The sequence below is a fragment of the Strix uralensis genome, chromosome 1 (genome assembly GCF_047716275.1).
Source record: "Strix uralensis isolate ZFMK-TIS-50842 chromosome 1, bStrUra1, whole genome shotgun sequence".
NCBI classification, from domain to species: Eukaryota; Metazoa; Chordata; class Aves; order Strigiformes; family Strigidae; genus Strix; species Strix uralensis.
The window spans coordinates 54,116,637-54,131,719 of NC_133972.1; the positions used below are offsets into that span (position 1 = coordinate 54,116,637).

Below are 15,083 nucleotides of genomic sequence, written 5' to 3' on the forward strand. Positions count from 1 at the left end.
ATCATAAAACAGTGAGGTCCTTTTATCTGCCCTTCTGGGACTAATCACCTTTGATTACGTGTCATCAGTGCACTAACTTATTGTAAGGTTTTCAAATCTGTGTTGGTTTTTGCTGGTTTTGTGGGGAGAGGGGGTGGGTTTGTGTTTGGGTTTTTTGGGGGGCTGGGTTTTTTGTTTGCTTGGCAGTCCTGTCCCAGTGACTAGCTTTACTGGAGACTCTGTGATACTGATCAGTTTGAGGGTACAAACAGAAGCAGGTCAGAAGTTTTTGAGTCTTTAATGTTGGCTATCTTACAGACACTTGATTCTAATCTTTGGCAGATGTCTAACCTACAACTCATTTTCCTCTATGGGTAAAATAAAGACCTAGTGTATTAGCTCCAGTCTCTAGTAATTATGAATGGTGCTGTTTAAATTTTTCTGAATTACAGTACCAAAAATAAAATCATACTTGGCAACTAGCTAAACCTTTTTAATAAGGGGACTAGACCTTTTTATAAGGAGTAGCGAGGTTTTGGGGAACAGCTGTCAGTCACAGACCCTTTTGTCCTTTGCTGATCACCCTTTCCCCATAAGAAATCCTGCTAAGGAAGATAGTCTTGTTCTTGGAAACATTCACCATGGCCTGGAGTCTGTGTGAAGTGCTACTGGTGGGCATTTGACCTGCTAACCCATAGCCCCCCCTCCCTTTGGGTTGTAGGATTTTGTGCTCTGACATAACACGCATATTGAGTTCCCTTTAGGGCTGTACTGGCCCTCTGCAAACCATTGCTCCACTCGGCATCAGTATTTTGCTGGAGAAGGGAAGCTGAATTTGTCCCAGCAACTGTGCTGCTGAAGCAGAGGGGTCACGCAGGTGGCACTGTTCTGTATTTGAGGAGGCAGCGGTGGCGCAGGAGGCAGTGCACAAATAGAGGAGAGTGTGCAGGCTAGTATCAAAGATACTGTGACAATATTAGTATTGTTTAGTATCCTGTATCTCTCAAATTGTTACATGTTTGTGACTGTAGTATATTGAGCATCACAAGTTCATGTGTTTCTGTTTCTTTGGAAGTGTCTCATATGCAAAAATTGGAAGATTAAGGAACAGGTGATTTGGAAAAGCCTGTGCAACTGGTATTTTCTTCTGTTCAGTGTAGTGGAGTTGAATGAAAATGGACTAGCTCAGATGTAGATTTACTTATCTGAAAAAGATTTCCTCTGTCCAGGCAATATTTCTGAATTGATACAGAACAGATTCTTCCATTGTAGGTGAAAGCAGTCAGTCAGATGGGGACTGCTCTCAGGGCTAACTCCCTTTACTTTTTTATAGGAATGAACAACAGTTTAGCAGCCTGAACTGTGGACAGGTGATCCATAAAGAGGCTCTGTGAATTAACGTTGCATTTTTTTACAGCTTAAATACAGGCTAACTGTGCAGAAGTTAATCACAACTACATTTCCTTTGCTTTTACTATTATTGAAACTTTTAAGTGAATGGAGCTAAAATTATTTTTAACCTGTTTGGGAGGAAGCACCATCTAAGAAATATGTAAATAGCTGTTGTAAAGTTGTGAACATTTCAGTCATGTAAGTTAGGAAATCAATGCAATGTAGGCATACGGTAGGCATATCTTTTTGTAAGAGATAATTCCAAAGACACACCATGAATTATGGCTGCTTTAAAAATGGAATTAAATTAATGTTTCTGTAATTGATAGTTTCATCAGGTTGCCAGTTTCTCTTTATTTCCAGAAAGGACTGGGAATATTTTTCCTTTACCTTAGAAAATGCAAAACTGCTGGAGGGGGGAGGTGTTTTCTTCCATTTTTTGTAGGTTGTAAGATTTTTTAGTTTGTAGTAGTGTATTTCAGAACCATCATGTTCTCATACTCTTGTACAGATGTTTTTGTCTCTTTAGAAGCATTCAGTTACCTGTGGCATAGTCAGTCTTTAACTCATCCAGCAGCTAAGGCAGGTACTTGGCTTTACTGAAGCATTTAAAAATACAGCAGTAGTTTGGAACTGTCTATCATTGCTGCATTCGTAGCTCCCCCTGCTGCTAACATAGCAGTGCTAGGATATTTTGTGACAGTATGCTTTATTCATAATTAAGATACAACTTTATTTTTTGAAACCCACAGGTTTTATTTATTTTCCTGAAATGTTTCTGATGTGTTAGAGTGATTTTTACTGATGAAGTAGGAGTCAGAGAAGCCAGGTTTAGAAACGGAGAGGAGAAAAGTCATGGTGGAACTTTCATCCTATTAGAAATAAGGAGTAAATAAGCATTGAAGGTGATGCCTCAATTCTACTTAGTTAATAAATGTAGCATTTCTCTTAGTATGCTGTATGAATACATGGAAACATAGAAACATAGAATAATTTAGGTTGGAAGGGCCATGATCACTAGTTGTGATCTAGTCCAAGTCCCAATTCCAAGTAGGACCAGCAAATTTGAATTGCTAAGGACATTGTTTAGGTGGTTTTCTAGTATCTCTTGAGCATCATCTTCTAATGTTTGACTACCTGTATGGTGAAATGTTTTTTCCCTATGTCTAATTAGAATTTCCCGTGTTGCAAATTGTGTCTCTGCCTCTTGTCCTATCACGTTGCGTCTCTGAAAAGAGCCTGCTGTCTGCTCTCCCCATAGGTAGTTAAAAACAGTAAGAAGATCCTTCAATCCCCTTCCCTCAGCCTTCTCTTTTCCAGACTGAAAAAACTTTTAGCTTCTCCTGATAGGGCCTGTGCTTCAGCCCCCTAGTCATCTGTGTGGTCCTCTGCCAGATTCTTTTGGTGTGGCAGTTTAATTCTTGTCCAGTTTTGGGCTCCCTGCAACGCAGTGCTCCAGGTACTGTGGATCTCGTAAGATCTGAAGAGAGGGGAGGAATTGCTTTCTTGAACCACGCCCTTGCTAATAAAGCCCAGCATGTGCTTGGCCTGCTTTGCCACAGGGATACATTGCTGACTCACATTAAACTTGTCCACCAGGATCCTCAGGTCCTTTTCTGCAAAGCTGCTTTCTACCCACTCAGCCTGTGCTGTTTCGTGGGGTTGTTTCATTATTGTTGCACGGGGATTATTCCACCCCGGGGTGCAGGAATTTGTATTTGCCTTTTTTTTAATTTGGTTCCCATCTGCCCATTCAGGCCCTTCTGAATAACAACCTGCCCTCCAGTGTACTGACTGCTTCCTCCAAGCAGGTGTCATCTGCAAACTCACCAAAGGTTCACTGTGTGCCACCATCTAGGTTTTTAATAAAAATGTTAAAACAGTATCGGCTTTATTATTAATCAGGGAAGCACAGCACTAGCCACTGGCTTTTGATTGGACTTCGAACTGCTGACTGCAGCCTTTGAGCCCAGCAGTTCATTCAGTTTCCCACCCACCTTACACATGAAATAAAGACTGAATAAGTGAATAGTCTGACTATAATAATACTACAGGAGATGATGGCAGAGGCCTTCCTGAAGTCAAGGTAAAAAACATTGCTGCTTTCCCCTTATCCTCTGAGCAAGTCATCTCATCAGTCAGTGAGGTTGGTCAGACATAACTTCCCCTTGGTAAATCTATGCTAGCTCTTTTTTGCCTTTCCCTTCCAGGAAGACTTGCTTCATGACTTTCCCAGAGACTAAGGTCAGCTGGCCTGCAGTTCCCCAGGTTGTCGTCCTTGTGCTTTTTGAAGATGGCTTTAACATTTGCTTTTTTCCCCCATCATCAGGAGACTTGCCTGCTCACCATGCTGCTTCAAGATGATGCAGCATCTGAGTTATAGTGGCCAGTTCCCTGATGACGCTTGGGTGCCTACCATCTGGCTGCATGGTCCAGCTGGCTTAACTGCTCCTTAACTTCTTCCTCTGCTGTAGGTAGTATTTTACTTGCACTGACTCTGCTGATGTGCTTGGGCATGTGGGAGGCCGGAGGGCAGGCCATACCCATAAAAACCGAGGAAAAAAAAAAAAAGTTGCTGACTATCCTGGCCTTTTTGATGTCCTTTGTCTCTAGGTCCCCTTGCCTTGTGGAGGGGCAACCCACCTGTTCCTTAACCTTTCATTTATTCCTGATCTACAGCCCTTGTTGCCTTCACGTTCTTGGCTAGTTTCAATTACAGCTTCAGAATCTAAATGCCATTTTTTCCTAATCAGCTGAACATTTCTACAGTTAAGCAGTTGCACTTGTAAGTCCTTTTGAAGTAGTTGAGCCAATTACTGAAGAGAACACTGGGAACAAAACCCAAAGAACACTTTCTTCCCCTCAGCCCCGCCCCGCCCCCCCCCCCCCCCCCCCCGTTACATCATATATTGCCTTTTGCAACTTCTGCTGCCTGAAATCAAGGAAAATTTATGTATACAACTCTTCACAAAGCTGTCTGCCAAAATGTTTCTCTGCAACTTTTTTTTTTATATTTTCTAAACTTTTAAACAAGTCTGCGTGTACCAAAAAGAATGAGATTAAAGTCTTTGATGCTGCGGAGCAGTGTACTGTGCCTAATTTGCTGGCTGTTTGGAAACCTGCTGTAATTCTTTGCAAGTGGGAGTGATTAAGATAAATGGCTGGGCATTGGACTGTAAAGATAGTTATTATGCGAGGATGTTTTCAGTACTCAAGGGGGTAGGTTAGGTGATGAATTAAGATTCTTCTGAAATTTATTTTTTCTTCATAGTACTTTGTCACCTAGAGGCAAGTACTAAGAAAGTTTTAAGAAATAGACTGAAATCATGGCCTGTGTTGAAAAGCTGCTGCTGGTGGGAGTGTGACTGTAAACATAGTCTTAGGAGTAATGGCTAGGTACTTACACAATTAGTACTATTATTTCTCAGTATGTGTAGCGCCAAAGAACATTGTAACTGTGAGGTACCATCACTGTTACGGTGCTAGTAATGTTCTTGTCCTGCTCAAGGTTTGCCTTCCCTTAGAAGGGTGGAGAGGACAGAGCAGACTGTTCTCATCCTGACCTGTCCTTGTCCATGTTTGCATGGATAGCTAGTGCTGCTCCCACCTCTTCTTAGCAAAACAGAAGAACAGAGCCCCTCTCTGTGAGGGGGGTGGGGATGGGAGTGATTGAATGAATGCTGGAAAGGGAAGCAGGAGTCTAGGGGCCTTGTTTTTGCAAGGGATGGGGGAGTAGAAAAGGGATTGTGCTGAAACATCAGCTTCTAAGCTTCCTCACCATGGGTTATATATCCCACCCTGTGCAAGTTCTGGTTTCCTAGAATATCAGATCACCTGCACAGCAGTGCTTGCAAGGAGGAGACAAACCCCCATGTTCTGATCCTTTGTTTGATAGTGGTGATATACCAGTAGCAGGTTTGACGCTGGTGAAAGTTGCAGTGAAGTTGTCAGTAGCTGGTAATATGGAAGCGGAAGAACAATGATGAACTCTTACACACAGCAGAACTGTGTAGCTGTAGCTCTGACAGTTGTCAGATGTGGTTGGATCCATACAGTACAAGAGTGTGGTGTTCATGCTGGCCCTGACACCTGGGCTTGTGGACACATGGAAAGTAAATTTAAGTATCAGTGATTTTTACTTATTTTGGGGGAACTTCTGTAGTTTGTTGGGCTTAATGTTAGGCATTCAGGTTGTTTATCATAACTTTATTGAGAGAAGTGATACAAGTGAAACAAATAAACCTATTTTACCTAGGGATCTTACCATCCAAATGTGAGGGGGAGGATGAGTATTTGCAGATTGGGAGTGCAGGAGTCCTTGTGGATGAGTCAGTCATATCAGTTTACCAGAGATTTACCTAAGTGGTACCTACCTTTTTTAGTCATTGCAGCAGGAATAGGCTTTTATTAAAGAGATGGGATTCTTAAGAAGGCCACTTCTATACAGGAGCATAATGAGGTAGAAAAGTATCTTGTAAAGTGGAGTGAGGGGGTAGTTATTAGAGGAATTCTGTTTAAAAAAAACCAACATTGCTTAAAGTTATGGGTAGAATACTTTGTAGATAACATAATCTTGAGCACTGTGCATTGCAAAAGACTGCTATGCCAAGATCAGCATGAGAATTTTTTAGTAAAAATTAGAAAAGCTTTTGACCAGGAATTATAATTGCAAAGTAGAATTGGAAAAGCTATGTATTGGTGTGTGGTGGTTTTGCCCCTGCCGGGGTCTGAGACCACGTGGCCGCTGCCCCTCCCCCTCAAAGGGAGTGAAATACAAAGCCCCAAGGCTGAGATAAGGAGAGGTTTAATACAACAGTGCAATAGCAACACAACAAACAGCAACAATAACAATAACAGTAATAACAATGAAGAGAGCAAAATATCTACCAATACAGCAGTGAGAATAGAGCAAATCCCACAGTACACGCGGTAACCCCTTGTCCCGCTTCTGTGCCAGGATGTGACATCCGCAGGGTATCTGAATAACCCGGCTAGAGCTTCCCCCCCCACTGCTGGGGAAACTTAACCCTATCCTGGCTAAACCAGGACATGGTGTAGTGTTCAGATAATGTAAATACTGTTTGCTTGCATATGGAGATCTGAAAGAGGACAGTCAAAGGCTTAGTCTAAGGCGCAGAATTTTTGATTCATCCTACAGTACACTTATCATCTGAACGTGTCCCTATGCATCTGTTCTCCAGCAACAGGTTAACACACCAGCCAGAAAAACAGCAGCATGAGTAGCCAAGTTGGTAGCTACAAACATACTGCTCCTCTGATATTTCTGTTCTCATGAGTGATTTAAGTGAGGATGTACAGTATCACAAAGTCACCTAGGTGTTTGTGTTCTGGCTTTAGTAAGTGGTTTTAACCCTCAAAGCCCATATGACTATATTTTTAGATCAGGAGATCAGGCTTTGTTCTTAATGATTGTGACACTTGCCAGTATTCTGTGGAATAAACCTGCTTGACTCCATCTGATACATCATTATTGAAAATCTTAGCTTTGCAACTATTTGAAGGAAGAGCATAGATGTATATATTCTCTATCCAACACTAAAATGTAGGGACAGCTTACATCACTTGAAAGTTAAAAAACAAAAAACCCCCAACCAACCAAAAAAAACCCCTGCTACATTGTAGCACTCAAACAGTTCCCATAGGAGTAGAAGGTTTGCAGAAAAGTAGCACAGGTTTGGTCTACCAGAAGCATTTACTTGTGGTTTAAATTCCTTATGTATTTTTGTGGCTGGAAGCAATGAATTTTAAGTGTTTATTTCTCTATAGGTTTACATACGTTCTTAAATGCTCACTTTTTTTTAAATTCTTTTCTTCTAGTAGTCAAAGAAGCCCATCACCAGGTCCAAATCATACCTCTAGTACTAGTGCATCAAATTCAACACCTGCACCACAAAATACATCTGTACGACCCACTTGTTCATTAACACCTACGCTAGCAGCACACTTCAATGAAAATCTTATAAAGCATGTTCAAGGCTGGCCTGCAGACCATGCAGAAAAACAGGTGAGTACACTTGCGCTTAGTTCCCTGTGAGAGTGCAAAATGTATAGTTTAAAATCTGTTTTTCTTACCCAGGTTGCTTTTTCTAGGAATTAAAAGTATTTTAAAAAAATCCAATGCTTGACCTTAGCCAGAAAAGAGGAGAGGGAAGAGATAGGCCAGACCTGCAGGTTTTACATGTGATTTGCTATTTAGCAGTTGAGTATTTTCAGTCTCACTTAAAGTACCAGTGCTTTTGAAATTCTCTCAGACAAATAACTATCCTCCTAACTATTTTCTTACTGCCAAAGTTCTGTTGAAATTTACAAAGAACATAAACTTCAATAAATTTTTATAATAATGATATTTTTGTTACGTGGAAAATGTTATGTATTAGGTGATGGAGTTAAACTATTTGCGACTACTCCACAGTTTGAGTCACTGAGTTGTTAGCTCTATGAAGTGAAAAAAGAACTCTGCCTTGTTTGTTGTACCCAGTTTTTAAGATGATGTAGAGGGCTCAGACTGAGTTTGGGCTATTTTTACATAATGGGAAATCCAGTAGAATTGCCATCCATATTTTATAATTGCATGAAACCTATCCTGTTCTGGTAATACAGGGAAACTGGATGTATGTCAACTGCTTGGAATGTATTACTCAAAGGAACCGTATTGGTTATTGAGTCTAGTTCAAGTCCTTTCACAGGCAACCCTGTCTGACAGTCTGTATGGGATATTAATCTTACCTAGCCCAGTTTACTTTGGTCTTTTGAAGAGTGGTTGCATGCTGGCTGAAACCTACACTTGAAGACTTTTGGGTAGTAACTTGCAAGATGACTCTTAGAAGTGCAGTCTAGACTGATACCCTATTTGGACTCTGGGGTTCTTGTTTTGTTTCTTTTCATTAATTTTTAAAATTCAATTGTAAGACATTACCAGCCTGTACTGAGTCAAACGACTGAGCCATTGCTGTGGAATGTGTGTTTAAGGAAATGGAGCAGCACAGCCACTTCTCTCTATGGCCTTGGCCTATAGTTTTGATCATGTTATTTTCAGAGTGTCCTGAATTGGCATATATCTTAATGCAGAAAATAAGATTTATACAGTTCATAGGTCTTTTTTTTTTCCCACTATCAGTAGTAAAGAGATAAAAAAACCCCAGCTAATGCTAGGTGGTCATGTACTTGGTTGGATACTTTAACCTTTGTGCCAGGTGTTAAATAAATGCTGTATTGTCCTGTCTGCTATTTCAGATGATTTCACATGACAGTGTTGTTTAAAGACCAGTTTTGAATAGTAATGCTTCAGAGACTTAAGTCAGATATTTGATATTAAAAAAAAAAAATGTAACAAAGTATAGGTGCAATACATAATAATTGTAGAGGTACTTTGAGTATTGAATAATACCTAAGTAGAAAAAATGATGAATTTACCTTTTTACAAACACCTGAAAAGGAAAGCCTGGTAATAGTCAGCATGGTCCTTTTAGAAAGAAATTATGTCAGGTTTTGGTGGGGTTTTTTTGATAAAGTATCAGACCGGTAATACAGGAAAGTAATAAATGTTATATCTTCATTTGTAGCAAGACTGTTAACACCTTTTAACAAGAATCTTGTATGCAGAAGTGATTTTTAAGGCCTTTTAAATGCAATTACTTTAAGATGGGTGACTGGTCAGCTTAAAAAACAGTAAAGTCATTATTATAGTTTGCTATCAGTCTCAAGGCTTTGGAGTTGTGTAGGGAGGACATGCGAAATGCCCTGCTGGAGACCAGGGTACTCCTGGATGTCAACACGCTCCAGAAAAGAAAACTTTTAATGTAGGGAATTAGAACACAGAGTGGTTTTTTGAACTAGAGAAATGCCAGAAGTTGATGACCTGTGCTAAATAGCACTATTTTGGGGAAGGAAAAATCAAGTATACAAGTACTTAGGCAGATGTTGTGGATTAACCCTGATAGGCAGCTAAGCATCACACAGCTGTTTGCTCACTCTCCCCCAGTAAGATGTTGGAAGAGTGAAAGTGAGAAAACTCATGGATTGAGATAAAGGCAGCTTAATAAGTAAAAGGGGGGGAAGGGAGGGTAAGTGATGCAAAAGCAGTTGCCTACCACCAGCCAGCTGATGGCCAGCCAGTCCCTGAGCAATGGCAACCCCTAGAAAACTGCCCGCCAGTTCTATTGCTGAACATGACATTGTATGGTATGGAATATCCCTGTGGTCGGTTTGGATCAGCTGTCCCAGCTGCATTCCCTCCCTGCCTTTTGTCCATCCACAACCTATTTGCTGCGGGGGTCAGAGAGAGAAAGGGAGAAACCCTTGATGTTGTGTAAAGACAGCTCAGAAATAGCTAAAACATTGGTGTGTTATCAACACTGTTTTGGTCACAAATCCAGAACATAGCATCATATGGGCTGCTATGAAGAAGATTAACTCCATCCTAGCCAGACCCAGTACAGCAGTGAATAACTTTTCTAAACAGTAATACTGCAGGGAAGGATCTATTTGAAACAATTTTATTTTTTTTTCCACTGTGCCACTTGCAAGCAGTCCTCTTTCGTTATTGCAGTGTGATGCACAGGACCTCAGAGTAGTTACACCAGTCTCCTTGGTGGTGTTGAGGAGTTCTCTGGAGTCATACCCAGTTCAGTGATAAAACTAAGAAATGCACAAATTGGGGATAGGTCACACCTTCTAAATTTACACTTCTGCTTACCTCCACCTGACTAAGTGGGGATATTAAAATAATGGAGTTTGTTTGAAGAGAGTTACAAAGTTTTTTTTCCCTGTATAAAGTAACTCGAAAGATGGCGTTCGGTTATTTTTGTCACTAAGGCTTAATTTAGACGGGAAATTTAAGTCAGCCATTGAAATAGCGGATGGAGACTTTTAACTCATTGAACAAATTACTTTGGAGCTCAGAGCCCTGTCATGTACTGTCTTTCAAGATGGTTGGGTAAACATTTGTTAGGATCAAGGAAATCTAAACCATCCTTGCCTTAGCATGGACCTGGGTTAGGCAATCTCTTAGCAGCCAGGTCTGTTCATTTCTGATTCTAAATGTGCTTTGGTAGAGAATTTAACATACTTCTGATTTAATGTTCCCTTTTGAAGTGAGAGTGCTTTGCTGTTTCAAGACATATTCATCCAGCAATCCGCTGGCTACAGCCCATTGTTTCCAATGCATTATTCAAAATCCTAACCTTTATGTGTAACCGTTGCAGGCATCAAGATTACGTGAGGAAGCCCATAACATGGGAAGTGTCCATATGTCAGAAATTTGTACTGAATTAAAGAATTTAAGGTCTTTAGTTCGAGTATGTGAAATTCAAGCAACTTTGCGTGAGCAAAGGTAAGTGTGCGCTCTGTGTTTATTTTCAAAATGGTAATTTTCAAGGTGGTGTTAGAATTCCCATTCTGGCATTGTTTCGCATGAGCTACATTTACTGATGACTTTCGAAGTATGCTAGTACTTGCCAGGTTTGCAAGCTGTCTTACCTGTGTACATTCTACCTGTTTCTCACACAGATAACTCTTAGTCTCCAGTGAACAGAACCAGATATGCAGCTTCTGTATGTGTTTTCACTTAGATAGAAAAGTAGTATCTTTGCAGATACATTAGTGCATTAGGAAAAACTGATTAATTCGCAGTAGTTGAGCATACTTCTTAAAATACCTGTCCATCCATGATGCATAGATCACATAGGTACACGTCTGCATGGTTAATACTGGTCTTAAACACTACAGTTTGCATGAGACATTTGTTAGGTCTAAAGCCAGAGCAAATTTGAACAGGTGTCAATAAAAATTTAATGTTTGTTACTTAGGTAGGAGGCGTCTGAGAAGATCTTGGGGTTCTTTAGTGAAATGTTGATTATAGCAAAGTAGACTTCTGCTTCTTAAGTCAGTAATAGTGGGTGTCTTGTGTATCACTGAAGCAATACACAAACACGTTGAAGAATGTTGTGCAAGATTGAAAAGTTTAATCTTACAGTACATGCTGAAACTCTTCACCAGCAGTCATGATCCTGAATCTACGTTCATATTCAGTTTCCTTTTTTTGAATGATGTTACCCCATCTATCAAGTGACACTGCAGCTTGAATACAGTGGTTCTGATTTACTATTTTAAGCCGATTTAATAGCGTTGCATGCTGTTTAAATAGCTAGCTTTATCCTTGAAAGTCTTGCTTTTTGGCAGGTAGTAAAACAATCCTTTAGTCAATAGTAAGTTATAATATATTTGTAAATCTTTCCTAATAAAGAATCAAAAATATCCGTTCTTTCTGAAATTTTATTTCATCACTTCATTACATAAATTACAATTTCTGTAGTATATTTAATGAACTGTTTGGTTTCTTAAAGGTTTCATTTCCTAAGGTTTCATTTCTGTCTCTGGGTGCACATTTGATCTGAAATAACACGTCAAATGTCATTGTTCAGCTCACTAAATAGCACCTTGTTTCTTGTACACTGTGTATCCTTAAGCTATCAATGGATAATGATTATTATGACTTTGAATCTATGATAACATGTATCTTTTATTTTTGCTGCAATCCCAAAGACGTGGAATATATGGCATAAGTAACAAGTTGGTGGGGGAGGCTTTCACAAAGGATGGGCTTATCAAAGCCAATACATTTGAATGATGGTATTATTTCCATACTTTTGCACAGAAGAGAACTATTTAAATTTGTTTTAAGAGGGAACTTTATCTCTAGGCAAAGCGAGTATATCGCTTTAACCATAACTGACAGCATGTGAAAAGGCACTTTTCATTGACTGATATATTTGATACGCCCATGCCTTTCAAGTTTAATGTTTTTTTTTTTTCAGTGTGTCCATCTTAATTGTTTTTCACCTACTTTTCAGTAGAAAATTAATTTTTACTGAACTGGACACATACTTAAAATGTGTTTTACAAAAGTCTGCTGAAGTGGATGCTTTTTCTGCATCAATTAAAGTTGCTCTTTGGACTTTATAGAATATATGAAACTTCAATTTTCCCTGAATATTTTCCTAATTCATTCACGTGCTTGCATTACACTTCAGCATCATGAAAAGTCGTTTCAAAATATTAATTAAAAATTCTGGGAAGCAGTTGTGTAAACCACATGTTCATTGATCACAATAATTGTTTATGTCAGTTCAGTAGAAGGCGCAAAAATATATAAGGGAATTGTTAGCAATATAATTTATTTCTAAGCCAGGTGTAGTTGCAACTTTTTTTCTTAGGTGTCTTTTAATGATCAAATATTTTGAGACTGGAGCTTACCATAACTAGAGACTACCACTAGCCACAGAGCCAAATACTAGAAAAAAAGTGTTGCACCTAGAAGAAAACTTGCTTGTTTAAAAAAAGTTGAGCACTTTGGGTTCTTGTATAGTCTGGAAAACTGCATGACACAAGCATAATACCATTCTTCAGAATATTCAGTTACTCAGCGTACTCTGCCAGTGTCCTGCTTTTTCTGGGAGTTTAATTCAAGGGAAGAGCAGGCTTAAACATAACTGTGTATCAGTCATAATGAAATACAGCAACTTAATTTTCTGAACAAAAGTATCGAACACAGCAGGTCTCTGCATCTGCATACAGTGTTTGTAGGTGATTGAACAGATGGGGATTAATTTAAAAATACCCGAGTTTTATTAATAGAGCTAAGGTGCTTGGTATCTTTCACTGAAATTGTAGAAGTACTTGTGTAGATACTTAGTATCTCTGTATAATGGAAATGTTTATACTAATTTATTTCTTTTCTCTTGCAGGATACTATTTTTGAGGCAACAAATTAAAGAACTTGAAAAGCTAAAGAATCAGAATTCCTTCATGGTGTGAAAAGTTGTAAACAATTGCACATGGTTTTGAGTACAGGAACTATTAAACTGATGCCCAGTCTTAACACTTTTGAGCTGCATTTGAGTAGACTTTGGACCGTTGAGCTGGGCAGAAAAAAAGTTGACATGGGGAAGGGGACAGGAGGGAGTCAAATTCAGGGGAAAGATACAAGAATGATTTGTAAAACCCTTGAAATGTAGATTTCTTGTAGATGTATTCTTCACGTTGTAAATATGTTTTGTAGAGTGAAGCCATGGGAAGCCATGTGTATCAGAGCTTAGACATCCAAAACTAATCAATGCTGAGGTGGCTAAATACCTAGCCTTTTACATGTAAACCTGTCTGCAAAATTAGCTTTCTTTTTTTTTTTTTTTTTTTTAGTTAATTTATCATTCAGAAATTTTGCATTTCCTAAAATTCAATGCAAGCGCCAGGCGATCTGTGTCTAAGGCTGCAACAATTTGGGTAATGTACAAAATACCATGAAACAACTGTTTCCACACTTGCACCGAATCGAGAGCAGTGCTTCTCCATTTCTGTTTTACAGAGAAGTGTTTTTCATTTTCTGTGTTCCATTTCCCCGTGAAATCCTAAATCTGATTTTATCAGTTTTTTAATGCTTCTAATTTTCTCTTTTCTTAAGGCACTGTTGCTATGGCACTTTTTCTATAATCTTTTCATTCCTGTGTACAGTAGCTTAAAATTGCAGTGATTGAGCATAACCCACTTGTTTGTATAAATTATTGAAACGTATTTCCATTTGCACCCTGTAAGAATGGACTTATAGTACTGCTGGGCATGTGTGCTGAAAGTACATTACTTGCTCAAATATAAGGAAATAGCCCAATGAACATGTTAACATGGTTGTGGGAGGGGAAAGAGGAAAAAAAAAAAAAGCTAGTCAGATGTGAATTGTATCTGTTGTAATAAACATGTTAAAACAAAGAAACACTGGTTTTCATTTCCTTTGGTCAACGCATATTAAAATTTGGTCTGTTTGGGGACTCTTTATTAGAACTGTTCTTGTTGAACATTTTTGTACTTAAATAATTCCTCAAGGGAGATTTTGTTTAAAACTTGTAAACAGGAAAATGTGTATAAAATATTTAATGAAATATAAAATTCAACAAGAATGATTTAAGACACCTCCCCAACAGTTGTCATATGTTAACTCCTGGTTTACCTGTCTTGATATTATGACATTTCATTTCGAAGGATGTTTGTGTTGTAGCTAACTGTTTAAGTCTGGTGCTGACTGCTGTTCTTAACCATCACAAAACGCTGAATTTGTGTAATTGGAGCAACCCACCGTTTGAAAATGGTGGCAAAGCTCAGCTTTGTATATTGTTTCCTAAAGTATATTAAAAATAAAAAAGAAACTATTGCTACTACAAAATAAACGTGACTTTTTCTTTGCTTAAAAACAACGAAAAGAATAGAGATGGCAGCACTAGTTTAATATTTGCAGAGGTGTATATGTTACAGTAGTCTGTTCAGTAAGAAAGATTGTAGGTGATGGATTAAAAAAACCCTTAATGATAAAGGTGTTGATGTTTTGTTCCTACAAAATACTGTCTTTCAGCACCAGAAACATTATTTGATTTTTATTTTGCCTTGTTTCATGTTGAGTGGGCTCAGACTGAGTTTTAAAATCAGTTTTTCATCAGCGGAAGCTGAATGCTCTGTCCTAACAAGACGTTGTAGATGCAGCAAGTTGAAACACCTTAACTAAACAGCAAATGAGAAATCAGGATAGATTAACTTGTAATTGTCCTCACTTTTTAACCCAGTATGTGCTGCTGGGTTTCATATCATGCAAATGTTTGGTTTTGCTCAGAAAATGGGAACAGAATAATCTTGAATGAGTTAATTTTAAC

At 38.8% G+C, this 15,083-nt stretch overlaps 1 protein-coding gene across 3 annotated transcripts in view; it reads left to right on the top strand.

The window, feature by feature from the left end:
- WAC (WW domain containing adaptor with coiled-coil) overlaps positions 1 to 14,606 on the top strand; it is a 63,424-nt gene extending 48,818 nt beyond the window's left edge. For 2 of the 3 annotated variants that reach the window (XM_074866820.1, XM_074866838.1), the window contains 3 exons: positions 7,210 to 7,396; positions 10,596 to 10,723; positions 13,137 to 14,606. In XM_074866820.1, the coding sequence (XP_074722921.1) occupies positions 7,210 to 7,396; positions 10,596 to 10,723; positions 13,137 to 13,206 (385 nt within the window). In that variant the 3' untranslated portion in view covers positions 13,207 to 14,606. The remainder of the gene's footprint in view (positions 1 to 7,209; positions 7,397 to 10,595; positions 10,724 to 13,136) is intronic. The other variant, XM_074866828.1, reaches the window with a different exon arrangement.
- Positions 14,607 to 15,083: the final 477 nt, after the last annotated feature.